The 27,302-nt window shown below is 30.6% G+C and overlaps 1 protein-coding gene across 7 annotated transcripts in view; it reads left to right on the top strand.

The window, feature by feature from the left end:
• Window positions 1–27,037, top strand: part of LOC139487829 (dynein axonemal heavy chain 3-like) — a 62,516-nt gene extending 35,479 nt beyond the window's left edge. For 2 of the 7 annotated variants that reach the window (XM_071272981.1, XM_071272977.1), the window contains 29 exons: window positions 181–384; window positions 688–815; window positions 2,033–2,157; window positions 2,413–2,598; window positions 3,219–3,287; window positions 5,913–6,080; window positions 6,514–6,647; window positions 7,009–7,462; window positions 7,830–8,047; window positions 8,261–8,468; window positions 8,785–9,045; window positions 10,747–10,948; window positions 11,183–11,490; window positions 12,293–12,478; window positions 12,853–13,095; window positions 14,494–14,654; window positions 16,297–16,317; window positions 18,828–18,985; window positions 19,241–19,608; window positions 20,039–20,246; window positions 20,763–21,013; window positions 21,622–21,785; window positions 22,124–22,277; window positions 22,925–23,053; window positions 23,607–23,872; window positions 24,083–24,171; window positions 24,531–24,655; window positions 24,952–25,041; window positions 25,603–27,037. In XM_071272981.1, coding sequence (XP_071129082.1) covers window positions 181–384; window positions 688–815; window positions 2,033–2,157; window positions 2,413–2,598; window positions 3,219–3,287; window positions 5,913–6,080; window positions 6,514–6,647; window positions 7,009–7,462; window positions 7,830–8,047; window positions 8,261–8,468; window positions 8,785–9,045; window positions 10,747–10,948; window positions 11,183–11,490; window positions 12,293–12,478; window positions 12,853–13,095; window positions 14,494–14,654; window positions 16,297–16,317; window positions 18,828–18,985; window positions 19,241–19,608; window positions 20,039–20,246; window positions 20,763–21,013; window positions 21,622–21,785; window positions 22,124–22,277; window positions 22,925–23,053; window positions 23,607–23,872; window positions 24,083–24,171; window positions 24,531–24,655; window positions 24,952–25,041; window positions 25,603–25,809 — 5,485 coding nt within the window. In that variant the 3' untranslated portion in view covers window positions 25,810–27,037. Of the gene's footprint in view, window positions 1–180; window positions 385–687; window positions 816–2,032; window positions 2,158–2,412; window positions 2,599–3,218; window positions 3,288–4,915; window positions 4,928–5,912; window positions 6,081–6,513; window positions 6,648–7,008; window positions 7,463–7,829; window positions 8,048–8,260; window positions 8,469–8,784; window positions 9,046–10,746; window positions 10,949–11,182; window positions 11,491–12,292; window positions 12,479–12,852; window positions 13,096–14,493; window positions 14,655–16,296; window positions 16,318–18,827; window positions 18,986–19,240; window positions 19,609–20,038; window positions 20,247–20,762; window positions 21,014–21,621; window positions 21,786–22,123; window positions 22,278–22,924; window positions 23,054–23,606; window positions 23,873–24,082; window positions 24,172–24,530; window positions 24,656–24,951; window positions 25,042–25,602 lie in introns of all 7 variants that reach the window. The other 5 variants (XM_071272984.1, XM_071272982.1, XM_071272980.1 and 2 more) reach the window with 4 other exon arrangements.
• Window positions 27,038–27,302: the final 265 nt, after the last annotated feature.

Raw genomic sequence — 27,302 nt, 5'->3', positions numbered from 1 at the left:
TATTGCTATCACTGCTTCTACAGATACATATATTGGAAAACTGAATGAGGTTCATGTTTTCATATATAACTGAATGCAATATTATATAGAAAAGACAACAGATGCAGTCTATAAAAGAAAAACACACCAAATGCAATGTGTAGAAGAAAAAACAAAAGATAATTCTTAATTTTTTTTCAGGGAAATGTTTTTCAAGATAGTGAAGGAACAATGTTCAAACAGTTTTAAAATGAACATAGATAAAATCCTTGGACATTTATCAGCTAGCGGAACTGTTGTAGATGAAAACATTCGTAGTTTGTTCTTTGGAGATTACATGATTGCTGAAAATAAAGTGTATGATGAAGTTACAGACTTAAAACAATTAACAGAAGTCATAGAAAAGTAAGTCTTATATAACATAGAGAGTTGGTATTCAATTGTTTATTTGTGTAACATTTATATTAGATTTCAATTTAAAGACATGGAAATTTGTTGTTTGGTTTTCATTTCATTTGTCATTATGATAGAAATTGTGCCAATTAAAATATGTAATAAATTCACCCAAAAAATTTGGGAAGAAAATGTCAAATTGAAAGAATTTTTAGGGTTGTATGAATTTTTTTATCTGTTTTATATTTTGCTGAGGCATACAGTTTAAGTATATATGGTTCACATACCTATCTTTATATTTCTATATTTTTACAGCTATTTAGATGAATACAACATGATCAGTAAGGCACCAATGAGACTAGTTATGTTTAAATTTGCCATTGAACACATATCTCGTGTCTGTCGAGTATTACTTCAGGATAATGGTCACATGTTACTTGTTGGTATGTATAACTATAAATAATAAGATAGAGAATGGAAATTGGGAATGTATTAGAGAGACAACAACTCGACCAAAGAGCAACAAAAATTAAAAAAACGTAGGCCACCAATGAGTCTAAACACTTTTTTTTCGTATGTCTCATTATCCAGCATTTATTGTCCAGTAATTCTAGTGCAGAATTGATGCATTATAGCTTAAAAAAGGATGCTGTGCTGTATTTTTTTTTATTCTGATAATGTGTTCTTTAAATTTAAATTTAAAGAACATAGAGGAAAAATGTTTTTTTTTTTTATAATTTTAAAAATAAAGGAAAAAAACTTAAATGATCAACCTTGCTCTTAACATCACATTCTGTTAGTAGGGATGTTTTTTTAATGTGACCTTTTTTAGCTCACCTGGCCCAAAGGGCCAAGTGAGCTTTTCCCATCACTTTGCGTCCGGCGTCGTCGTCCGTCGTCGTTAACTTTTACAAAAATCTTCTCCTATGAAACTACTGGGCCAAATTAATCCAAACTTGACCACAATCATCTTTGGGGTATCTAGTTTTAAAAATGTGTGGCGTGACCCGGCCAACCAACCAAGATGGCCGCCATAGCTAAAAATAGAACATAGGGGTAAAATGCAGTTTTTGGCTTATAACTCAAAAACCAAAGCATTTAGAGCAAATCTGACATGAGTTAAATTGTTTATCAGGTCAAAATCTATCTGCCAATTTTCAGATGAATCGGACAACCCGTTTTTCAGATGAATCGGACAACCCATTGTTGGGTTGCTGCCCCTGAATCGGTAATTTTAAGGAAATTTTTCTGTTTTTGGTTATTATCTCGAATATTATTATAGATAGAGATAAACTGTAAACAGCAATAATGTTCAGCAAAGTAAGATTTACAAACAAGTCAGCATTACCGAAATGGTCAATTGACCGCCTAAGGAGTTATTGTCCTTTATAGTCAATTTTGAACAATTTTCTTAAAATTTGTAAATTTTTATTAACATTTTCCACTGAAACTACTGGGCCAAGTTCATTATAGATAGAGATAATTGTAAGACTGTTCAGCAAAGTAAGATGTACAAACACATCACCATCACCAAAACACAATTTTGTCATGAATCCATCTGCTTCCTTTGTTTAATATTCACAAAGACCAAGGTGAGCGACACAGGCTCTTTAGAGCCTCTAGTTTACTAAGTTCTACATTATTAGATATGATTTTGTAGGTATTGGTGGTAGTGGACGACAGAGTGCTGTAAAACTGGCCACATTTATGGCAGACTTTGATATGTTTATGATAGAAATCACTAAGAATTATACTGCTACTGAGTGGAGAGAAGATGTCAAGAAAGTATGTAGAACAGTCAAACAACCTATGTGACCAACATAAAAACAATTTTGTTCAGAAAAGTGAAATTTACACATCAATTGGTCATGACATACTTGTCAATTACAGTAGAAAAAAATATTTATGGTTTGAATCAAAATAAAAAAAAATAATTACATTGTCATGCTTTAAATTTAAATGAACTTGTATGTATTATTAAACAAAAGTCTATATCTACTATTTGTTTTGTTTGAAACGCTGTTTTGATTTCTCTTTTAGCTTCTTATAAAAGCTGGAGCTGATGGAAAACCAATGGTATTTTTGTTTGCTGATACTCAGATTAAAGATGAATCTTTTATGGAGGATATAAGTATGATTTTAAATACTGGTGATGTTCCTAATATCTTTGCCTCAGATGAGAAAGCTGAATTAATAGAGAAAATGCAGGCTGTTGCTAGACAAGAGGTAATATAATCTTTTCCATTTGGGTTTCACAAATATTTTGTGATAGATATATTAGGAGTGTTGTTGATTAATGAATATGCAAGTTAAAATGGAGAGCTCATGCAATTACTAAAACTTTATAAACTAATATTAATGGATGTGATGTGCAGTGTTGTGTGTCCAGTGTAGTTATTAATATGTGCACCACTACAGTTTTTAATCTCAATTATTATGAATGTTGCAAAAGACTCAGGAATGCTAATCCAAGGCTAAAATCTTTCACTATTGGTTAAAAATAAAGCTAAAAAAATTAAAGGTGAGAAAAATTGAATAATTCATATCTTGTAAAAAGATGCCTTATGTTTTCTGAAATTTCAATCTGGCTAATTTATTGTGCTTGTCCTCATTTTCATGGTTCAGCAATTTTTTGGATAAACTGTAAAGTTTTTGCTCGTGATTTTATCACTTCTTATGAGTAATGAGCTATAATAGCAAGGACTGTTTTAAAATTTCCTGTGTACCAGGATGCTCTATGAAATTTGTTGGTAGAACACAGTAAAAAGTTAAATAAACAAAACAAAATTTAGTTATGACTCCCCAAAACCCCTAATTTTATAATATTTTATGAATGATTGTTTTAGGAAATTAATGCAGCTGCCAAAGCTAAGGAGGCCAAAGAGACTGGTCAAACAGCTCCTCCAGAAGAAAAGGCATTCATTTTTATCATCCGTTAATTCCTGTTTTGTTCATGATGCTATTCTTGGAAGATTAGAATTTTTTACTCTGCATTTTAAATTAATTTGAGTAATAAGAGTCTTCTGAATTAATTAATTAAACATAATCTTTAAGTCTTTAATTTTGAACTTAAAAACATACCAAAAATTTTAAAACATGTTGAATTTGAAATTGTAAAGAATGGGTTGTCTCAGTAAAACAACAACAATGGGAATCACCAAATTTTCTTGAATAGCTATCATCAGTTTTACATTATATATATTCCTCAGTTTGTTTATTTTTTTTGTTTACAGCCAAAAAATGATGTTGCAAATAAGGAAGTTCAAGAAGATGAATTTTCTTCGGTAATTCAAGCAAACCATATTTTCAAACCTGAAAAAATCCCATTTGTTTCATATATATGTGATGTCTATATTCTAGCTGTATTATAGATTCATATGTCAGCATTGACTTTAAAACAATTCACTGTTCTTTTCTACTTTTTTTTTGGTTTAAAATGTATTCTGGAAAAATGTCAGTTAAATTAAAAAATGTATTAAACCCTGCATTCTGGAATTTCACTGCTTTGAGTAAGAAAGAAATCTGTCATCAGTTTTACATTTCTTACTCCCTTATAAGGTGTTAAACAAATATATCAGCATACATAATCTTCAATACAATCTAGAAACAATTATGGAGACTTGATTAAATGAAATTGCAATTTTTTTTTGTAATAAAGTTGGTTTTTTTTGTCTGTTTCCTTGTTCACCCAACCATAGTGAATTTAAGTATCATTTCTATTCATTTGCATTTTCAGTTATAAAATGCTTTTATGTTGTGATGTTGTGAGGTGAGATGTACACCAACAGTTAACACTCAAACACAATTCATAGTGTTGTGAAATGATTTTTATGCTCTGCCTATGAAAGGGGAGGCGTTTATGTTTTCAGATCTCTGCGCCCTCTGTTTTACTATACTATATCAGGTTAATTTTTTTTAACTTAAAATATATGCACTGTTAGGGTTTGACCAAGATTCTGTGGTTCATAGGGTACTAGTATTTCTATTGCCAGGGAAGATAATTCTTTACTAGATTTAATATGGGGAAAATGTCAGGTAAATAATTTTGTTTCACTAGGGTAATCAAAATATTCTACAAATTTATTGGAATTATAAGATGATTTTATTTAGAATGTAAAAGAAAAGAATGTTTAACTTCAATGCCTTTGTAATTTTAAATGTTACAATGATGTGGGAATATCTAATCAATATTTTAAATTTACTAGATGTGTCATGCACAAAGACATGCAATCATTTTTAATGTTTTGTGCACATTCTGCTTGTGTTCAATGAACATCAAACATTGAATAAATCTAAAATTATCAAAAAAACATTCAGGATCACAAAGTTGAATTAATGCAAACTATATATAATATTGTATTAAGATATGCAAATATGACTTGCAAAGCTGAAAAGATTATAAGTTTGTATTTTGAATGAAGCACATTATGATTTTATTGAAGGTTTTAAAATCTCTATAATAAAGTGTTCTCAAATGATATTTTTATATATTTGTTCCAGCTATTTTAATGTGTTTTTTTTTTTACTTTAATGACAATTTCAGGAGAAGTATTCAGTAAGTACTGTAGTAACCATGACTACAGGTCATGTGATACATTAGTCTCGTTGCATGATACTATATACAGGTTATGTTATATATTAGCTTTATAAATAGCATAAGCATGGGTGGTATATCTCAGCTTTTGAAATTCTACAGAAAGTTCAGAATTTGGCAACAACTATTTTAGCCATTTTGTATAATACATGTATAATATTCATAAGTTACTTATAGGTTGCTTAATTCTGAATTTAAAAGAAATACTATTCTATACTATGTCTATAGAATGAGCACATAAACGAAGGTTCACACATCTATGTAGACACATAGTCTTTTCCATTTCTAGTTAACAAATTATATTACAAAAGTATTATAAGTATGAACTAGTATAAATAGAAATTACTTCTTGGTTATGTATGAATGAATTGTAACTGTACTTAACAGTTAGAACTAGAAACAGCATGTTTAGTTTTAGTAAATTCTACTTTTAAAACTATAATCCTTACTTAATTCATGATATTAGGTTTCACATTCATGCATATATTATATGTATCAAATATATCAGAATAAGTGTATTCAGTATCAATTAAATATAGCACTAACAGTTATTTAGTTACTTAGGATTCATTTATTTTTGTAGAAACTTCTTTTTGTTGAGCCTGCAAATTTTATCGCAGAAAGCTCGACATAGGGATAGTGATCTATTTGGTGGTCAAGTCCATATCTCAGATAAAATATATAATAAATGTTTAATGTTAAGTTTTATCATAGATTCACTGATTGTAATGCATGTATTCAGTAGAGTGAAAAAGAAATTTTAATATTTTGGTTTGGCAATAAAATTGATGCAAAGCTTTAAAAGAAGCCAAAGTATAAAATATTAAGGAAGGCTGAAAACACTGGTGAATATCCTGTATTTTAGTGACTAGTTTTAGTATAGTCGTTTTTTAATGAAACACTTACACAGGGTTATATCATTTTATTCTCATCACAATATTTACAGGGTAAAAAAATGGATGCCACACCCTTAGCTATGTACAACTATTTCATTGAACGTGTGAAAAAGAACCTTCACATAGTGTTAGCCATGAGTCCTATTGGAGATGCCTTCAGGAATCGTCTGAGGATGTTCCCTTCACTGATTAACTGCTGTACTATAGATTGGTTCCAGGTGAGTAGACTCAATAAAAAAGTCAGGAATATGGACCAAGAGACTTCAAAACTTAATTTTAGCAATTCTTTTCCGAACTTTCGGACACGCTGGTGTACTGAAATGTAAAGCTATTGTTACATGTTCTATGAATGATAGAAATGAAAAGCATCTGAATTAGTAAGATGTAATTTTCTTTACAGAAACAAGTTAATAACACCCAAGATATTGGTGCTGTGACAGAATGATGTGAATATATGACCAAGAGACTTTAGAACGTAACATTATATACTAGTTTCGCAGATTTCCATGTCAGCCAAAATGTTGTCAATGTGTAACAGTATTACCAGTAGTAAGGATGAGAGTTTAACACATTTGATTTGATACTTGTTTTTTAAAACATACGAAGAAGAGTTGTATATTTCCAGAATACTATAATTCATATTTATTGTAGACATGGCCGCCAGATGCTTTGGAGATGGTAGCTAATAAATTCTTAGAAGAAGTTGATTTAGATGATTCCATAAGGAAAGAGAGTGTGGTTATGTGCAAAATGTTCCATGAGAGTGTCAGAGAACTTTCTGTCAGGTATGGGATAAGTTAGTTGTTCTTGGTATTACATATGTTGTGATTTGCAACAACGATATAATGAATTTTACACTATATTAAACATGTTTTTTGACAGACTTGCCTTAGAACCATATCCATTTCTAGTATCTAGACAAAAGGCAATATAAGATTAGTAAAATTAAGTATTTATGTTCCTAACTAGAATGTTGAATACATTTTAAGTGTTTTTACTACGATTAATTTATGGAATTGAAAAATAGCAGTATTAAAATATTTCTTTTTCAACAAATTGGTACTTTTAAAAATGTGAACTATGAAAACAATTTAACTAACATGTCAGTTTAATAAATTTAAAATGTCTGCATATTGGTACTTTTAGCTTTATGGACCAACTAAGAAGACATAATTATGTGACACCAACATCATATTTAGAACTGATCATGACATTCAAGTCTCTGTTGGGTGTCAAACGTGATGAAATTCTTACCCTAAGGAATAGGTATTTGGTTGGTCTTGAGAAGCTGGATTTTGCTGCATCACAAGTCTCCATTATGCAGGCAGAACTTAAGGCTTTACAACCAGAGCTCATTAAAACTTCTGCTGAGACAGAGAAGTTGATGATCAAAATAGAACAGGATACTGTGGAAGTGGAAGCAAAGAAAGAAGTAGTAGCTGCTGATGAAGCTGTGGCTAACGCTGCCGCTGCTGCAGCTCAGGCTATTAAAGATGAATGTGAAAGTGAACTGGCTGAGGCTATCCCAGCTCTTGAGGCTGCAATCCAAGCCTTAAACACTTTGAAACCAGCAGATATTACATTAGTCAAATCCATGAAGGTATACAATGATGACTTATTATTGATAAATATTATAATACCATATCAAGGGATTAAGGAATCACCTGTCAGATATTCCACACTGTTTACATGTATTTCAGACTTTCTATAAAACCTTTTTTCAACAATCTGGAAAGTTTTCATTAATTTTTATTTATCTTTTATCCATTCGATTTTGCAATAAAAAAAAAATATAAAATGTATTGCTTCTGTATAAAGCTGAGAAGGTTTGAAATGATTTTTTTTTTATTCAATTGTTCTTCAATTAGTTAGTTGGTAGCCAAATCCATAAAAACGTCTCTATCAAGAATAAATGATTGAGTGAGGAAAGAAATAGAACAGACAATAATGACTGATTTCTCTTCTAGAATCCACCAGCACCTGTACGACTTGTTATGGAATCAGTATGTGTAATGATGAATGCCAAGTCTGAGAGAAAACCAGATCCAACTGGTACAGGAAAGATGGTAGAAGATTATTGGGGACCTTCTCAGAAACTCCTGGCAGATTTTAAGTTCCTGGATAGACTGAAGTCATATGATAAAGATAATATTGCTCCAGCTATTATTAAAAAGATAAGAGAAAAGTAAGATAGAGTTTTTATATATTGAATAAGATTTGTATATAGTGATTATTGCATCCATTCTTCTATTTGATTTTTATCCTCCTTCAGTACTTGCCTGAATTTTAAAGAAAGTACTCAGATTTTATTGACACTATCAAAAATTCTTCAGTACCTTATGGTTCATTGATTGACTGATATGCTTGAAAAGTTTGACTGAATAATTATTTATTTCAGATACATAACAAACCCTGATTTTGACCCTATATTAATTAAGAATGCATCAACAGCTTGTGAAGGTCTGTGTAGATGGGTAAAAGCTATGGATATTTATGATAAGGTTGCCAAAGTTGTAGCTCCAAAGAAACTCAAGTTGGCAGAGGCTGAATCCGAATTGGCTGTTCAGATGGAAAAACTTAATGCTAAAAGAGCACAGCTCAAAGAGGTGAGTGTCATTTATTCTCACATTTGTAACCGACCGTGCAAGGGCTGTAAAACACTTCCATCATCATTCTGACATATTTGGAGACATTTATTTTGAAAAATATTGAAAAAAAGCAAAATTTGAGATTTTACATTCTGATATTAAAAATTCTTTTAATTAAGGAACTACTTAACTCAAGCGAAGTTCCATTATAGCTACAGTAGAACCTCATCATGTCGAAGTCAACAGATAGATTACAAGCATTAAATGATGAATTTGAAGCAATGACTCAAAAGAAGAATAAAAACATGATTTTTTTTTTATCCTTATTGTACAGGTTACAGATAGATTACAAGCATTGAATGATGAATTTGAAGCAATGACACAAAAGAAGAAAGAATTAGAGACTAATATTGATATTTGTGAGAAGAAACTTGACAGAGCAGAGAAACTAATAGGAGGATTGGGTGGTGAGAAAGACAGATGGACAGAGGCTGCCAGATTATTGGGAGATAGATACATTAACATCACTGGTGATGTCCTTCTGTCATCTGGTTTGGTGGCATATCTTGGAGCTTTCACTGTGGATTATAGACAGGTAAATTATTATTGCCCTTTGGATTCATTTTAGTCATGAATTTCCATTTTGTCAGTATTCTAAGTTTGAAAAAATCTATAAAGAAATAATGAACTCAAAAAATATCAATTGATATCAGACAGATAACTGTCTGAAAATAGATAAATAATGATAAAAAAAAATTAATGCAGGCTGCTAGAAAAGGTGATACACTTTTTTTTTAAATATTTTATTAACCCCTTTTTCATTTGATTGATAAAGATAAGCTCTTTCATTCAAACACAACCAGTATCTAACCATGGAAGTATTATATTGACAGGAACTACAACGATTAATTAGCATTTATTTATAACCCGGGTAGCCCTGTAGAAAAGATATGGAAACTGTCTAATTAGTACGCTGTCGTTAATTTCTTTTGTGACTATCTGCGATGCCGCAGTCATAAATTGACCAGAGATACTTCTTAGCAATCATTTGGTTTTAATCGAGACAGCTTTACAATATTACCTGTCGGAAAACACCTTTACTTATTTCAATCGCGTCGTTAGACCTTTATTCATGAACAACTTATTTAAACAAATCGACTGATGCATAAAAAATGAAAATCGGCCCAGAATTATTTTTTCTACAACGATTTGAAATAGTGAGTGACATTATTTTATTAGTTTGTGGGTGAAGTTTAAATCGTGATTAAGGTGTGTTCCGATTACCGCCGGTTAACAATAAATATATTTGATAAATATTAAAACTGTGAAGTTTAGAGTAATATATATGGTTAAGTTACTGGATAAACCTGGAAAGTAGAAATTTCCAGTTTATAATACAAAAATTAATCGAGCAAGTACCAATCAACAAAATACAGCAGAAGAAACTACGTTATATAGATATTTATATAATACATTTCTGTCCCCTAAAATATGTTATCACTATCCGACCAAATGAAACCGTACAAATGATACTGGTAAATATTATTGAACAGTCGCACAAAAATTTGTACAATGTCACTATACAAATACAAATACAAATACAAAGTCGCAGTACTAAAAAAAAATCAACACATCAGGGTTCAGCTGAACATACCAACCAATGATCTTACCCTACATTTATTTAAAATCTCTTTGATCTTTTGATTTTATCAGAACGATCATTTACAATCGTCTTAAATATGCAGGAAATGTGTGCCACTCAATGGAGTAAACAGTAGTTATTATATAATCACAACTTGCGATATATATTACATATAGTGCAATTTCTACCGAAAAAATAAATCAATAAAAATGGGGCATTTATTCAATAAATTTGGTGCACATTTCCATCGTCAACGTGTTTTCTATAGAATTAATGATAACTCGCATTAATCTATCAATCACTCAATCAGCACAGTTAGGTAATAGAATCTGCCGAAGTTTGCCGATTGCTGTTTCCTAAGAATTTATCACAACTTTCGATTTCTTCGTTTATCCGTAATCCCGAAATCAACCGAGAATGACAATATTGTAGGGCACCACAAGCTGCTATGTAAATAACGTACCATGTTTCAAGCTAATTAACATGTCATTAAATTGGGCGCGGCATCGCAGATGAAACGTTTGAAGTCGGGTCGTAGTAGTTCCTGTCAATATAATACTTCCATGATCTAACTAGCTGGTAGATTTCAACCTATTGTTTGTGTTGCTATTTCTGCTTGTATTTTAAATTTTTAAGCCATGCATTTAATTACAGGAAATAATTGCCAAGTGGCACAAAGCTTCAATTGAGCGTAACATTCCTTGTTCTGAGAATTTTTCACTGAATGCTACCCTTGGTGAACCTGTAAAGATTCGATCCTGGAATATAGCTGGCCTTCCTGTAGATACCTTCAGTGTTGACAATGGTATCATTGTATCTAAGTCAAGAAGATGGCCATTAATGATTGATCCACAAGGTCAGTTTCCAAAGAAAACATTTCTGTTCTTTTTTATAGAGAGTTGTCACATCTAATTGGACAATTTGTCGTACAATTAAATAATTTTAGTCTGATATGTAAAAGCTATGAGTGGTGACCATCAATAAGACTACATTGTACTACACAATTTTTATGAGATAAAATTTCAAGGATTTTGTTGTTTTCTCATCTACATTGTTTACACTAAAAACAATACTTTACCATTTTAAACAGGACAAGCCAATAAATGGATAAAGAACATGGAGAGAGAAAACAAACTTGGAGTAATCAAACTTTCTGATGCCAATTACCTGAGAACTCTTGAGAATTCTATACAGTTTGGTACACCAGTATTACTGGAGAATGTGGGAGAGGAACTGGATCCTATACTGGAACCTATCTTACAGAAACTTACATTCAGACAACAGGGTGTAGATTATATACGTCTGGGAGACAATGTTATTGAATATTCTAAAGACTTTAAACTCTATATTACAACTAGATTCAGAAATCCACATTATTTACCAGAGATATCTGTCAAGGTAATTATTCAATTCTCAACTTCATGTTTATTTGTAAAGTAATATAGTAGAAAATAAACTATTGAGGATGGTCAGTGGACAAGCAGTGTAAGTAGTCAAACTACTATATCACTAGCCAGTCAACTCTCAGGTTGTGGGTTCAAATTCTGCATGTGGTAGATGTCATAATTGACTAGGATTGTCAGATTCTCTCCAGACACTCCAGCATACCTGACCAATAAAAAATGACCATCATTAAAAAGCACACTATTGCTGAAAGTGGCATTAACAAATAAAAACTATTGATTATGTCACATATTGCAATAAAAGAATCTGTTTTGACAATATTTTTGTCGAAACATAATCAATTTTTGACATTGATTTTTATTTATTTTTCTGTCCTGCTCTAAAGTTGAAGTGCTACACAGTGTTACTCCTGGTTCTTTGTTTTATTAATTGTTGAGAATTACTTAACGTCGATTACCCATCAATTAAGGGAAACAAAAAAAAACAACACTTAAAATCAACATACAGTCTTCGGCATTAGACTCTTTTTAATTATTATGTGTCAGCCACTTATTCACACTGACTTAAAAGTTGCGACTTCAACACGAAATTCCCCTTATGATATTTGATATTAAGATACAAGATGAGTTTTCTGACCTGACAGATAACCACTTTGGCAAACTTAAAAGTAGAGGGGGAAATAGCACCCTATACACAGAAAAAATGCTGGAATTGGAAAAGTGCTTTGTGAAGTACTTTGTTGATGTTGTAATTTTTACCAGTGAGCCACATGATTATTTGAATGTGTATTTGACAGGTATGTTTGGTTAACTTCATGATCACACCCCAAGGATTAGAAGACCAGTTGTTAGGAATTGTAGCTGCTAAAGAGAAACCTGAACTGGAAGAGAAGAAAAATCAACTCATCATAGAAAGTGCTTCAAATAAGAAACAACTCAAGGAAATTGAAGATAAGATTCTTGAAGTTTTATCATCATCAGAGGTAATTATAAAGATTTATTAACTACTCCACTGAAAATTGTTTTTTTATGCATATTCTTTTAGAGTAATACTATCTATCCACTTTTCTTTTTATTGTAATTTTGACTAAAACATATTTTTTTACTCCTGTAAATGTAACCAAATGCAGAAATTATTTTTTTATGAACGAGTAGATTTAAATTGGGAAACATTAATATTGAAGGATTTTTGGCTGAAAGAAAAGACCTGCATCTGTGAAACACCATATCTTGCTTTGGATCAACTGAACATTTTGTGAAGTATAACATGTAATATAGTAGTTTCTATTCTCTGATTTGATTGGTTTATATACATGCACCAGAGTTTTTATAAATTGTTTGTTTTATATTTACTCAGGGTAATATTCTAGAAGATGAGACAGCCATCAAGATTTTATCTTCTTCTAAAGTTCTGTCTGAAGAAATTTCTGCTAAACAAGAAATAGCAGCCGAGACAGAGAAAGAAATTGATGAAACAAGGAATGGATATAAACCAGTGGCCATCCATTCTTCTATTCTTTTCTTCTGTATCTCAGATCTAGCCAACATAGAACCTATGTACCAGTATTCATTGACATGGTTTATTAATCTATACCTTCAGGTAAGCTTTATTCTTCTGTATCTCAGATCTAGCCAACATAGAACCTATGTACCAGTATTCATTGACATGATTTATTAATCTATACCTTCAGGTAAGCTTTATTCTTCTGTATCTCAGATCTAGCCAACATAGAACCTATGTACCAGTATTCATTGACATAGTTTATTAATCTATACCTTCAGGTAAGCTTTATTCTTCTGTATCTCAGATCTAGCCAACATAGAACCTATGTACCAGTATTCATTGACATGGTTTATTTATCTATACCTTCAGGTAAGCTTTATTCTTCTGTATCTCAGATCTAGCCAACATAGAACCTATGTACCAGTATTCATTGACATGGTTTATTAATCTATACCTTCAGGTAAGCTTTATTCTTCTGTATCTCAGATCTAGCCAACATAGAACCTATGTACCAGTATTCATTGACATGGTTTATTAATCTATACCTTCAGGTAAGCTTTATTCTTCTGTATCTCAGATCTAGCCAACATAGAACCTATGTACCAGTATTCATTGACATGGTTTATTTATCTATACCTTCAGGTAAGCTTTATTCTTCTGTATCTCAGATCTAGCCAACATAGAACCTATGTACCAGTATTCATTGACATGGTTTATTTATCTATACCTTCAGGTAAGCTTTATTCTTCTGTATCTCAGATCTAGCCAACATAGAACCTATGTACCAGTATTCATTGACATGGTTTATTTATCTATACCTTCAGGTAAGCTTTATTCTTCTGTATCTCAGATCTAGCCAACATAGAACCTATGTACCAGTATTCATTGACATGGTTTATTTATCTATACCTTCAGGTAAGCTTTATTCTTCTGTATCTCAGATCTAGCCAACATAGAACCTATGTACCAGTATTCATTGACATGGTTTATTTATCTATACCTTCAGGTAAGCTTTATTCTTCTGTATCTCAGATCTAGCCAACATAGAACCTATGTACCAGTATTCATTGACATGGTTTATTTATCTATACCTTCAGGTAAGCTTTATTCTTCTGTATCTCAGATCTAGCCAACATAGAACCTATGTACCAGTATTCATTGACATAGTTTATTAATCTATATCTTCAGGTAGGCTCTTTTTTCCAATTATTTTTCTCATTTGTAATATAGTTTCTATCATTGTTGATGATACTTGAATTGAAGCCCATTCAGGTTTCCACTATTGACATGGTCTACTATGAATTAAGTGTAAAAGAAATTGTAAATAGCAGCATAAATCTATAAATTTGCTCTTGAAAGCTTTATTGTCACTTTTTTTATGCAAAAATATTGAATTTGTTGAGTTTATTTTACTATTTGTGAATTTGTTGAGTTTATTTTTACTATTTGTGAAATGAGTTTATTGAAGTTAAATGTTAAATTTGGTTATTTCAGTCTATAATGAACAGCAGTCCATCAAAAGTACTGGAAGAAAGAATATTTAACCTGAACGATCATTTTACAAACAGTATCTACAGGAATGTCTGTCGGTCATTATTTGAGAAAGACAAGCTGTTGTTTTCTTTCCTGTTATGTATTGGTATACTGAAGGGAATGTAAGTTCATTTTTACTTTATTTTTTTTATTAAGGCACGATAAATCCAATGTAATCATCCTCATGTAATGAATACCAAGTATATTTCTAAATATTTATCAAAAAGGTTCTTAAGAATTGAAAACGAAAAGGAAGCTAGAAAAGAAGAAGAAAGATTGGTTACTTTAAATGGATTTCACTGTTAATGTTTTTTAGTATAAATACAAAAAAATGTACAGTACAGAACGTGTATAGGGATAAGAAACAGAGACAAATATTAATTTCTGTTGATTATACACTCCAATGATAATAAAAAATTACCACATATGTAAATGTGTAGTTCTCTATTATATTTATTATTTTTTAAATATATTTTATATTGAAAGTTTTTGCAAAGTTTTTGTAAGATTAAAAATGTTTTAATTCTTGATACTATGTTATGTGAATTTTTTACTTTCATTTTGTATTGAAAGAACTGTAAGTTAATATTTCAGCATGTTGTGAATGTACATTAAAAAGCAAAGGAGATTCGAAAAGCTTACATATGTTCCAGACCATATGAGTATTTGGACCGTATACGTATACTCGTACGGTCCGACCATACGCGTACGGTCGGACCGTATGAGTATACGCGTACGGTCCAGCTGATGTTTTGGGATCATATTGGTTAAATGTAAACAAATATTTATCAAAATCATTATTTTTAGTTATACAAATTGATTTTATTACATGTATATGGATGAAATGATTAAGCGAACAATTGAAATTAAATATGTGTTTATTTTTATATCCGTGATTCCTATTTTGGTACTCAAGGTGACACTGACTTCCACAAAGAACGTCATATTTTTTTTACAGTAACATAATTTGTTCATGCACGTTGCTTTGCATTTTTTTTGTAAAGTTCCTTAATATTCTAAAACGATTGTCCTCCCACTCTAAGTTTACTTCTGTAACTTCAATTTTAATTAGCATACTTGGCTTCAATATATGAATTACTGACATGCTAAATACAGGAGATTAACAGATTAAATAAACGTGATTTTTTAAAATAGTTATAACATTATTTTGTTTTATTTCAATTACTATTGAACTTTTTACATTAATTTGAGATGTAAGCTATGTTGATCTGTTATATACATTTGTATCTGATAAACGTGACCAACTTCTTAATATTAGTCAGACCGTACGCGTACAATCCGACCGTATGCGTATTTTGAATATATATGCATACGGTCCAGACCGTACACGTACGGTCTAAATACTCATACGGTCTGGAACACATACATTTTTGTTCTTGTCTCTATCATGATTATTGTAACTATTACTGCATAATTTAAAGATTGTTGTGCAATTTTCTTTGAACATAATTAATGCTCATAAATGGCAGTCATCCTTTACTAAGTGAATACAATGTACTGTCAACTGGTGTATTCATTTTATTTCTTCATGAGACGGATAGATTAGTTAATGCTATTTCTGGAACTACTGCATACAAAGAATGTCATATAAATTAAAAATGTGAGGTCTGCTTAAGTATCAGAAATATTGGTGAAAACTATCATAAAGTGAAACAGTTTTCTGTTTAGAGGAAATTGTATTATTGCAATGTTATAAGAAATTGAAATGAATATTTGATAGTATTTTTGATTATTCGTTATAAGGAATAATCCTGAAGTAAATAAGTAAGTATAGACATACAGACAACACAGGTTCAAAATGTATGTAGTTTGGGAGCACGTTATAGGAGCTATCTTCCTTATATCTGTTAAGTCCAATCAAAACTTTTATTTGAAAAGAAAATTGTAAAATATGTATGTTTTGGTAGTAAATTTTGTGGTAATGTAAACACAGTAGTCTTTCATTCTTTTTTTTAGGTACAGAAACTTTTGTTTATTTTATTTTGTTTTTGTATTTTATTTTGATAAATCCTATCAATCTCTTTCTTTTACAAGTAGAAAATGAAGCTATCCATGAGATACTTTCAACGCACACATATTATATTATGTGTAGCAAAGTACATTAATGATCAGAAATTAAGATCTGATAGACAAATGGGGAGGGTTGTGGTGGGTGCTAGCATGAAGCGTTTACAGGAACTAAAGCTACAGTACTATCATGTAATCTAGACACTTGTGATGTTGATGTATAATAGCATGTAGTACATAATTTTAATTGGCCATAATTAGAAACTGTTGCATTTATTTTATAGGTCATATGCAAATTTTGGAGATAATCCATGATATTTGCTTTTTAAACAGTAGTTTGATATAAAAAAAAAATTAATAGAAAATGAAATGAATATCAACTATTTACTTATTTGAAATTCTTGGTGCTGCTTTCAACAAATGTTTCCTAATTTCTGTGTAAAATCCCATTTGATCCCTTCCAAATTTACTATTTCTAAATGAGTTATAGTTTTGTCTTCAACTCAGCGGTTTTTATCTTTAGTGTAAACACCTATTTGTTTAAAAACAATATTTTTTTGTGGGAGTAAAACCCCATTGGATGCATTTTGTTTTTTTGTATTTGAAGTAGGATATTAAAGCATAACTGATGCATGGCAACTGTAGCACACACTGGTGCTATCATCACCTTCAAGGGGGACATAACTACAGCAAGTTTTTTTAATGCCCCATTTAAGTGCATTATGTTTTCTGGTCTGTGTGTCTGTTCGTTTGTTTGTTCGTTCGTTTGTCCAACCCTTCGTCCTGCTTCAGGTTAAAGGTTTTGGTCGAGGTAGTTTTTGATGAAGTTGAAGTCCAAACAACTTGAAACTTAGTAAACATGTTCCCTATGATATGATCTTTCTAATTTTAATGCCAAATTAGAGATCCTATTTTTACAGTCCACTGAACATAGAAAATGATAGTGCGGATGGGGCATCTGTGTACTGGGGACACATTCTTGTTTATTACTGTCTTTACAAAATCTCTCCATAATTTTATTTTACTTTCATGTAACTATTCATGCTTATAAAAAACCTCGCATATGACCTTTAACTGATTTGAATACATGAATGAACAGTATTAAAATTGTTAGCCTGCTTCAATGTATCACTAAATGAAAGTGCCTATCATATTAATATTGCAAAGTGACAGTTCTAAGTATGGCCTACCATGATATGTTATATAGATATTATATACATGTATTGTGTTTAATAGGAAATTAAATCTCGATATAGAGTGGAAAGGGTGTCATGTCTGCTTGCTTAGATATATATATTTCGCAAATTACATATTGCTTTCACACTGTTATGGTATATTTATTTAGATGGTCTATGTTATTAGCTTTTTTATGATTATACGTCAATTATGTTATTCATTTGCTACTGCTTACATAAAATACAGATATTATTCTTGCTTGATAAATACCAAGTATGGATATGAAATTCATGTCTGGCCTAATTCAGAAATTTTGTTGTGCAGACAGTTTTCTGTAGTTAAGAAAACATTAAAAGACTTTTTTATTATTTGAAGACAAATTTTTATATGATTTGGTGTAATTCAATATTGAATAAAAAATATGTGATAATTTTATGGCTACCTATTCATATAAAACTGAAAGAATCAAGAACTGCTAACCAGTGGTCTTGAGATAAAAGCCCTTCTGAAGTTTAAATCTAAAAGCATTTGAAGTCTTAGTCACAAAACAATGATGCACAGCATTTTAAACATAACTTCTAAAAATATAATTTCTACAAATTTTAGCTTACAAAATTTGAAAATTAGGAAAATATAACAATTGAAAAGCAGTTAAACCTTAAATAGATTTTAAAATGTGTTGTTCTGTTGTTTAAGTACAAATGGAAATAACTATGCTTGATACTGTAAGGTTACTAGAAGATCTTGTTACCAATTTCACACTCCAAGAATTTACTGTTTTCTATAATCGATTGAAAAGTTACAGTAGATAGTCATTATAGTATTGCTAAAGATAATCTTCTATTTGCAACAAAACTAACTGATCCTAGAGCAAAAGTTTTGCAAAATAATGCACATTAAAATTTGCTTTTAAAAGTGGTAAACACACATTATATTGGCTTTAAAGTTTATTTCATAAAAGTATATACCATATGTGTGCTTATTTTTATTATTTATTAATGTTGCTAAATGTTTTGCTTTTTATTTTACATTAACAAAATATCAATTGTTAGAATTTGGAAATTTCAGTAGAAATGTTTTCTCTTTACTAGGGGTCGAGTGGATGATACCATCTGGCGTTTCCTGTTAACAGGAGGTGTGGCTCTAGAAAATCCCCATCCCAATCCAGCTCCAGTATGGTTGACTGACAAGGCATGGGGGGAAATTGTGAGAGCTTCTTCGCTTCCTAATCACAAAGGATTCTTCAAACGTTAGTATTTTCATTTATAACAATAATTTTTTCTCTGACTTGTTGTTGCTGTTTTATATTGTATACAAGTGATTCCAACAATATTAACTGCATGATGTTGCAAAATATCCCTTATTTAAATAAAAATCCTGTTTCACACTAATTGCAAGATAAAACAACTTTTATATCATTTTACTTGACCTTTTTTATCATGAAACATGTTTGAAAGTTGTTACATAAACACATTTAAGTCATATAAGCTGTTGAACATTTCAGATGTTATGGACAACATTGGTCAATGGAAGCCGCTGTATGATTCCTCAACACCTCAGGAATTTAAGTTACCAAGTCCATTCAACGTTCTGACAGGTCTGGATAAGATGATAGTGTTACGTTGTTTCAGACCAGATAAAATAGTTCCAGCTGTACAGGATTTTATCACAGATAACTTAGGACAATCATATATTGAACCACCAACCTTTGACCTGGGTGGATCATTTGTTGATTCTAATAATTGTTCTCCATTAATTTTTGTTCTTTCCCCTGGTGCTGATCCTATGATGGCATTGTTGAAGTTTGGAGAGGACCGAGGCTTCACCCAGTCAGGAGGAACTATACAGACTATATCACTTGGACAAGGACAGGTAGTTTTATAATTGAGCACATATCCATTTGTATACCCCCACTATCACAGGAGAGCATTTAGTGTTAACCTTGTCTACATCTGTCAGTCAGTCTGTCCATACATACGAACCAAAATTGATTTCTGTTCTCCAACTTTAGGTTGCCTCAACCAAATGTTATGAAACTTATACACTATGCTCATTACCACAAAACACAAATTAAATTTAAATTTGGGTGATGTCAATTTTATGGTTCTCAAGTTCTTTATAGCGTTTTATGCAAGCCAAATTCATCATCTATGTCCATTTATTTAAAACAGTTTTCAAGCCGTCTTTAGAAGTCCACAGCATAAGAACATAGGTTCATCTTTATGATTGAAAGAAAAGGTATTTATAGGAACAAAAATTGACGAAAATATCTTTGTAATTTGATTGTGTTTAATTATTTCAGGGTCCCATAGCCTCCAAGATGATAGACAAGGCCACTAAAGATGGAACATGGGTGGTGTTACAGAATTGTCATTTAGCTACAAGTTGGATGCCTGCTCTAGAGAAGATTTGCGAAGAAGTCATTAGACCAGAAAATACACATGAAAACTTCAGACTCTGGCTCACCAGTTATCCCTCAGATCAATTCCCTGTTTCCATTCTACAAAATGGTATGATTTCTTTAAGTTGTCATTATTATTTCAGTAAGACCATCTTTTAGATATCACATCACTGTTAAAATGTTTTCCAAGTTGTATTTTTGACATTATCTTTCCAATATGTTTTCCAAGTTGCTTTTTGACATTATCTTTCCAAAATGGTGAGAAAATGAAAATGTTAAACTAAATTTGAATAAGAGGTTGTTGTCTTAAAGCAAGTGTAGGGTATTAAAAATATTCTCCCTTGTAAAATGAGAAGATTATTTATTATGTGACAGATATCAGTTTATTGGTGAAAATTAAAGAGTATAGAGTCCTAAATATCTTTGATTTATATCATTTTAATTTTTTTTATTTGGCAACATACAGTATATATTTTAACTATTTGTATTAGATTATGAATAAAGTTGACAATTGCGCATATTTATAGTAAATTGTTTCCCTATTTGTCACTTTTGAACATACATGGACATCTCCTTGACAAAAAGAAAGGATGAATACTTATAAAGTATATATTGTCATTTACAGGTGTAAAGATGACAAATGAACCTCCAAAGGGAATGAAAAATAATCTGTTGCGATCATACATGAATGACCCGATTTCTGATGCTAATTACTTTAATGGATGTAATAAACCAGAAAAGTTCCACAAGATGTTGTTTGGTTTGTGCTTCTTTCATGCCTTGGTACAGGAGAGAAGAAAGTTTGGACCCCTTGGCTGGAATATTCCTTATGAGTTCAATGAATCAGATTTACGTATCAGCTTGAGACAGATGTTGGTGAGTGCATTTCTTATTAATATAAAAAAAGAAGATGTGATATGATTGCCAAGGAGACAACTCTCCACAAGAGACCAAAATAACAGAAAATTAACAACTATAGGTCACTGTACAGCCTTCAACAATGAGCAAAGCCCATTTTGCAAAGTCAGCTATAAAAGGCCCAGAAATGACAATGTAAAACAATTTAAAACATTAATGTCATAAAGGTGACTTAAATATCAACTGGAGACAAACGTTAATGTGCAAAGAGGTCAATTTATCCGGTTTATATCAGCCAGATTATATAATACATATTTGAGAGTACATGAGTAAGAGTTTATTAAATCAGATTTCTTTACCAGTTTGAGACATATATAAGTGAGTGTTAATAAAATATTTTGCATATATGTATTTTGAAGAAAAAGTACAGAAAAAGATTTATTTTAAACCAGTTTTGTAGTCCTTTGCAGATATTCTATAGTAGCCAACATGGCATCACAGCAACCCAAATTTTTCAAAGGATAAGTTAAATAGGATACACAATCAATGAAATGAAAGAAGCTTTACTGAGAGGCTAGAATGTTGGTATACTAACATATTTTAAAATGATAATTGACTGGTTGTAGATGTTCCTGAATGACTATGACGAGTTACCTTTACCTGCTTTATCTTACCTGACTGGTGAATGTAATTATGGTGGGCGTGTCACAGATGATAAAGACAGACGTCTACTCATGTCTCTATTGGCCATTACTTTTGTAGAAGATATTGTTACCAATTCAAATTATAAGTAAGTTTTCATTTGCAAATATATAGAATTCTTTTAATTGAAAATTGGTAATTGTTAAATTGATGCTGTAATAGAATCTGTTTCTTAAAGACTTTTTTTTTTTAAAGAAATTTATAAAGTAACAGGTGTCTGTTTGTGTGTTCTTGGTTTCATGTGATTAGAATTGGTGTTCACCATTTTTACCATTGTAAAAACAAAATGATTTAATGTCATGATGAAAGAAACCATGGGACGTTAAGCAACCAACAATCAATCAATCAAAGAAACCATACATTTAAGAAATCAACAAAGGTTAAAAATGAAAGAAGCAATGATAATATTTTTTTTGTTATTTACAGATTTTCTGACAGTGGATTATATTTTGCCCCTCCAGATGGTCCTCATTCAAGTTTTGTAGATTATATTAAAACTTTACCTTTAAATGCCTCACCAGAAGTATTTGGTCTCCATGAGAATGCAGATATCACTAAGGATAACAAAGAAACAAATTTGGTAAGGTCATATTATGTTTACTGTAAGTAAGATACAAAGATTATATAAATTTTAGGTAAGCATAAAAGAATAGCATACTTTTTATTGGGACATTTACATGGGAGATATTATATAAAATTATTACATTCCCATTTGAAATCAAAGTTCTTTTAAAAAGTACCTTTATACTTTGATGTATCTTAATCAATGTTATTTATAACATTGTTTTTTTTTTCTTTCATCATTCATAGAACTTCATGGATACTAGTGTTAGTTGTCTATTGCATCATACATGAAGACAACTCTTCAGGTTTTTTGGCTTTTGAAGAAAATTATGCTTTATCAACACACAATGAAGAAAGCATTAAAAATGCTTGAATAACATTTATAGTAATTATGATTAACTTGGGCTATATCCTACATCATAAATCAGTTCACTCAAACATTTTTTACACTTATTCCAAATCAATTGCAACTAATTTTTCAATTACAAACACATGTTAAATGCAAGTTCCCAATATCAAAAATGAAACCAAATATCCATGAAAATCATATTTTTCCTCAACTTGGAACCCATGAAAATAAATGAAATCCACGGATATTAATTATAATATGATCATTTTCTTCTGAATATTGTTAATTAATTATTATATTACCTTGTTCTTCAGTTGTTTGAAAACATTTTGCTGACCTTACCAAGACAGTCAGGAGGAGGAGGAAAGTCAACTTCAGACGTCATTAAAGACTTAGCCATAGATATCCTTAGTAAACTGCCTCCATTGTTTGATATGGATATGGTATGTTTATCAGCACTTGAGAATACACTTTTATTACATAATGATTTAAGACTGTTTGCTGATCTAGTCTTTAACTTTTTGTCAGATATTTTTATTCCTCTGGTTTTATTCATGTAGAGCTATTAGAAATTATGCCTTTTAACCTCTACTTGTCTTTTCATAGTTTTGTTACATATAGTTTAAAAGAGCAATTTTAAAACCTAATAAAAAAAATAGGTATTTCTTCATAGTTTTTGAAATAAAAAAAGGTACCAATGCTAAATGTATGGAAAATCTAAAGAGAATCATTTCCCTCCAAATTTTCAATGGCTCAAATCTCAAAACAACTTTTTAATTCCTTTATGTATATACTCTCAATTTATAACAGTCTTTTAAATATCTTCTTATTGCAATCCCTTGTCAAAAACATAAAACTTATCATTACTAAAACAACCTTGATGTAAAAACACCTTTGGTAAATTTCCACTGTATTATTTGGCCCTAATTGGAAAACGTACTCTAATGAAACAATGAACCAATGGTTAACTAGATATATATTATTTTATTCTTTCAGGTTATAAAGAAATACCCTGTAGTGTATAATGAATCTATGAACACTGTGTTACGTCAGGAATTAATCCGATTCAACAGACTGACACATGTTGTCCGTGTTTCACTGGTCAACCTACAGAAAGCTATAAAAGGTCAAGTGGTCATGTCATCAGATTTAGAGGAAGTGTTTGACAGTATGCTGAATGGAAAAGTACCAGCAGTATGGGCTTCTAAGTCCTATCCATCACTCAAACCACTGGGCAGTTACATTAATGACCTGCTGGCTAGGTAATAATTAAATTTATAGACTTAGTTGAAAATGTGTTCAAATTAAACATGTTGCTTTCAAAAGTGGGGTTTTTTTTGTTGTTTTTTTTTTAAAGTGTTATACTTTGTTTTAAAAAAATACCACTTTTAGTTGAAGTTTCACCCATTTTGGTTTATTTTCAGAAATAGTTTGGGATTATTCTAATAAAGATTTGTTTTTTCCAATTTCAGACTAAAGTTTTTGACAGACTGGATAGATAATGGTTCTCCTGCAACATTCTGGCTATCTGGGTTCTACTTTACTCAGTCTTTCTTAACAGGTAATTCATTCAGATAACAATATTTAATGAGAACATCAATGACCAGTTTTGTTTCAAATTGTTATATACTGAATATTAACACTTAAGCTCCACAAAAAAATAGGTGGTGTGGTGGTTTTTTTTTTATCTTATCATAAAGTTTTGGACTACTTTTGAAGATTTTCTTATTAATTTTTTAGTTCTTTTAAAAAAATCAAAAATCAACCAACAATGAACAAATTCAATTTTTTTTTTTAGCAAATTGAATGCCACTTTGTTCCCCTAAAAATCTACTGAAACTTGAAATGCTAGTGCAATTTAAGGAGAGAATAAACAATTTGTTATATGCAAAAATCCAAATCTACTTTTACTACTTATAGGTGTATCTCAGAATTATGCTAGGAAGTATACCATCCCCATTGATACAATCGGTTTTGAATTTGAAATAGTCCTAGAAGGTGATGTAGATACAAGTTGTAAACCTGAGGATGGAGCTTATGTTTATGTAAGTCGTACTATAATTTAAGAATTTAAAATTTTATATTTCATATTCTGAAAAATCCAAATGAATCCAAAAAGTTTTGATCTCCTTTTGAATTTGAAGATTTTCAGTCTCGTCTTGTATTTTCTAAATACATTCTTTTAAAGCAAGACTTTTATTAGCATATTAAGTATGGTTGATCTACAATTACATTTTTTTTAATTATTATCTGTTTTGAAATGTAGTGAAGTAACGATGTAATGAGGCAGAAGGAAAAAAGAATTGTTATTTGTATTGAAAACTTGTTATATCTTTTCCAGGGTTTATTCATTGAAGGAGCCAGATTTAATAAAGAAACAAGAAACCTGGGAGAGTCTTTACCAAAGATCTTATTTGAAACTCTGCCAATTGTATCCTTTTTATTCCATTCCATTCAAATTACATACATGGTCAGGTTTTACTTTGTATTAAATCATTAGCAACTCCATTATAACCTGTGTTTAAGACTATATTTTGGTAAATACAAAAAATATTAGAACAGATGTGAAGGCAGAAAAATAAAGCATTATTAAAACTTTTTTCAATATAAAAAAGAAGATGTGATATGATTGTCAATGAGACAACTCTCCACAAGAGACCAAATGACATAGAAATTAATAACTATAGGTCACCTTTTTTCAAGCCTACATTTTTTTTTAATTTTTAAAGTGCAAAAAATAAAAGGTATAAAAAGAGTTTTTTCCTTGGAGAGAAACAAATGTGTGCATCAACAGGAGACTGCAGAATGCTGTATTTTTTATACTAACAAAAATAAAATAAAAGAAGAACAGATATAAAAAAGCAACATTTTGGCATGGAAATTTATTAGTAGAGTATAGTTATTTGAATTAACTCAAACACAGAAAAAGAAATTGCATAAAAAATTTAAGGTATCATTTGTGCTAATAATTTCTCCTTAACCAGATTTTTAGATATGGATGAGACCTAATGAAAAATCTAAGTTTACTCATACTCCTCATTATAATTGTCCAGTATACAAGACAACAGCTAGAAGAGGAGTGCTGTCCACTACTGGTCATTCTACCAACTTTGTCATGATGTTGAAGTTACCATCTGACATGCCACAGAAACATTGGATTAACAGAGGTGTAGCTGGCTTATGTCAGCTCGATGACTAAATTATGCTGCTGCACTTTTTTGGCATCATATGTGACTTGTTGTTGATACAATTCCGTCCAATATGGATCAATTGTGATATTTTATTATTTAGATGTGTGATATATTCATCTGCTGAAGAAAAAAAATCAAAGTTATTTTTGCTGCTGAGAGTTATTTATTGAAATAACATATTTTACAGAACATATATATTTTTGTGATCTTTTTCCACAAAGTTAAATCGAAAACTGCTGATTTGAACATATATTTTTGTGAAATGGTGCATTTATTTGTACATTGTGATTGTTTTGTTTCATTATTTTATTTTTCCGCATTTTTGTAATGTTAATAGTCAAGATCTTTACATGTACGTAGGAACTTTTAATGTTAATAGTCCTGATCTCCTAGACAAATATATATAGGAAGTAACAGTACATCAAAGTACAGGGTGTGCTAGTTTAGTATTGTCAGCATTAGTTGCCAAATTGGAAGTCATGAATTATTTACAGGGTCAGAGTTATTCCATCCACTTTCTTTGTTGACTAAAGTTTACCTATTGTAAACATCATTTTACACAGGAGTGTCCAATCATCCGTCTGTGATATCTATTTTTGTGCTATTTTTACTGTTTGAACATTCCAGTCATATTTATTTTTAGTTTAATTTGTAAATATGGTATTGCACATATTTGTGCATAGGTTTGCTGTAAACTTTTGAGATGAATGGTGTTATACACTATAACTTTGAAACACTATGAAGATCGAGTTTAGAATAGCGTATAGTCTTGCTTCACGTAGACAGTTGTACATAAGTATAGTAACCCCCTATAATTTGTAATCTGTGATAGTTATTTTACACTTGTTTTACTACATAAATTATTTTAATATAATTATTTATTCCGTCCATATGAACTAATGGCCTTAGTATTGATTCGAACTATATTATTGATATCTCTCAAAGAAATTTTATTTTTTACTTGGAAGTACTGCTGATTTAGAAGATATCTGCTGAAATTTCTGCATTAATTGCCAAATATGTGTACAAAGGGTAAATTTTTAGAAAGAGGTGCTTTTTCTCCTAAACTTTTGATTTTATTTCATATTAGCGAAAAAGTAGCAAGAGAATACATGAATGAGACAAAATTTATCCTTTGTACATGATTATTGTTTTTGTTGTGCCAATTAAGTTTACAAAATAATATTTTTGTTTGTCTAATCCTTCATATCGTGAAATAAACAATATTTGTGAAAACTGTGTTCTTATTTTAGAATTCCTTAGTAGCCTTGGATGAACTACATATGTCCCAGTCATCTCAGTTTTACTGATTGTAAGAATTACATATGTCCCAGTCATCTCAGTTTTACTAATTGTAAGAATTACATATGTCCCAGTCATCTCAGTTTTACTGATTGTAAGAATTACATATGTCCCAGTCATCTCAGTTTTACTGATTGTAAGAATTAGATATGTCCCAGTCATCTCAGTTTTACTAATTGTAAGAATTACATATGTCCCA

The sequence above is a fragment of the Mytilus edulis genome, chromosome 9 (genome assembly GCF_963676685.1).
Source record: "Mytilus edulis chromosome 9, xbMytEdul2.2, whole genome shotgun sequence".
Taxonomy (NCBI): domain Eukaryota; kingdom Metazoa; phylum Mollusca; class Bivalvia; order Mytilida; family Mytilidae; genus Mytilus; species Mytilus edulis.
The sequence above is the reverse complement of the archived record's forward strand: the minus strand, read 5'-3'. Positions and strand labels throughout refer to the sequence as shown.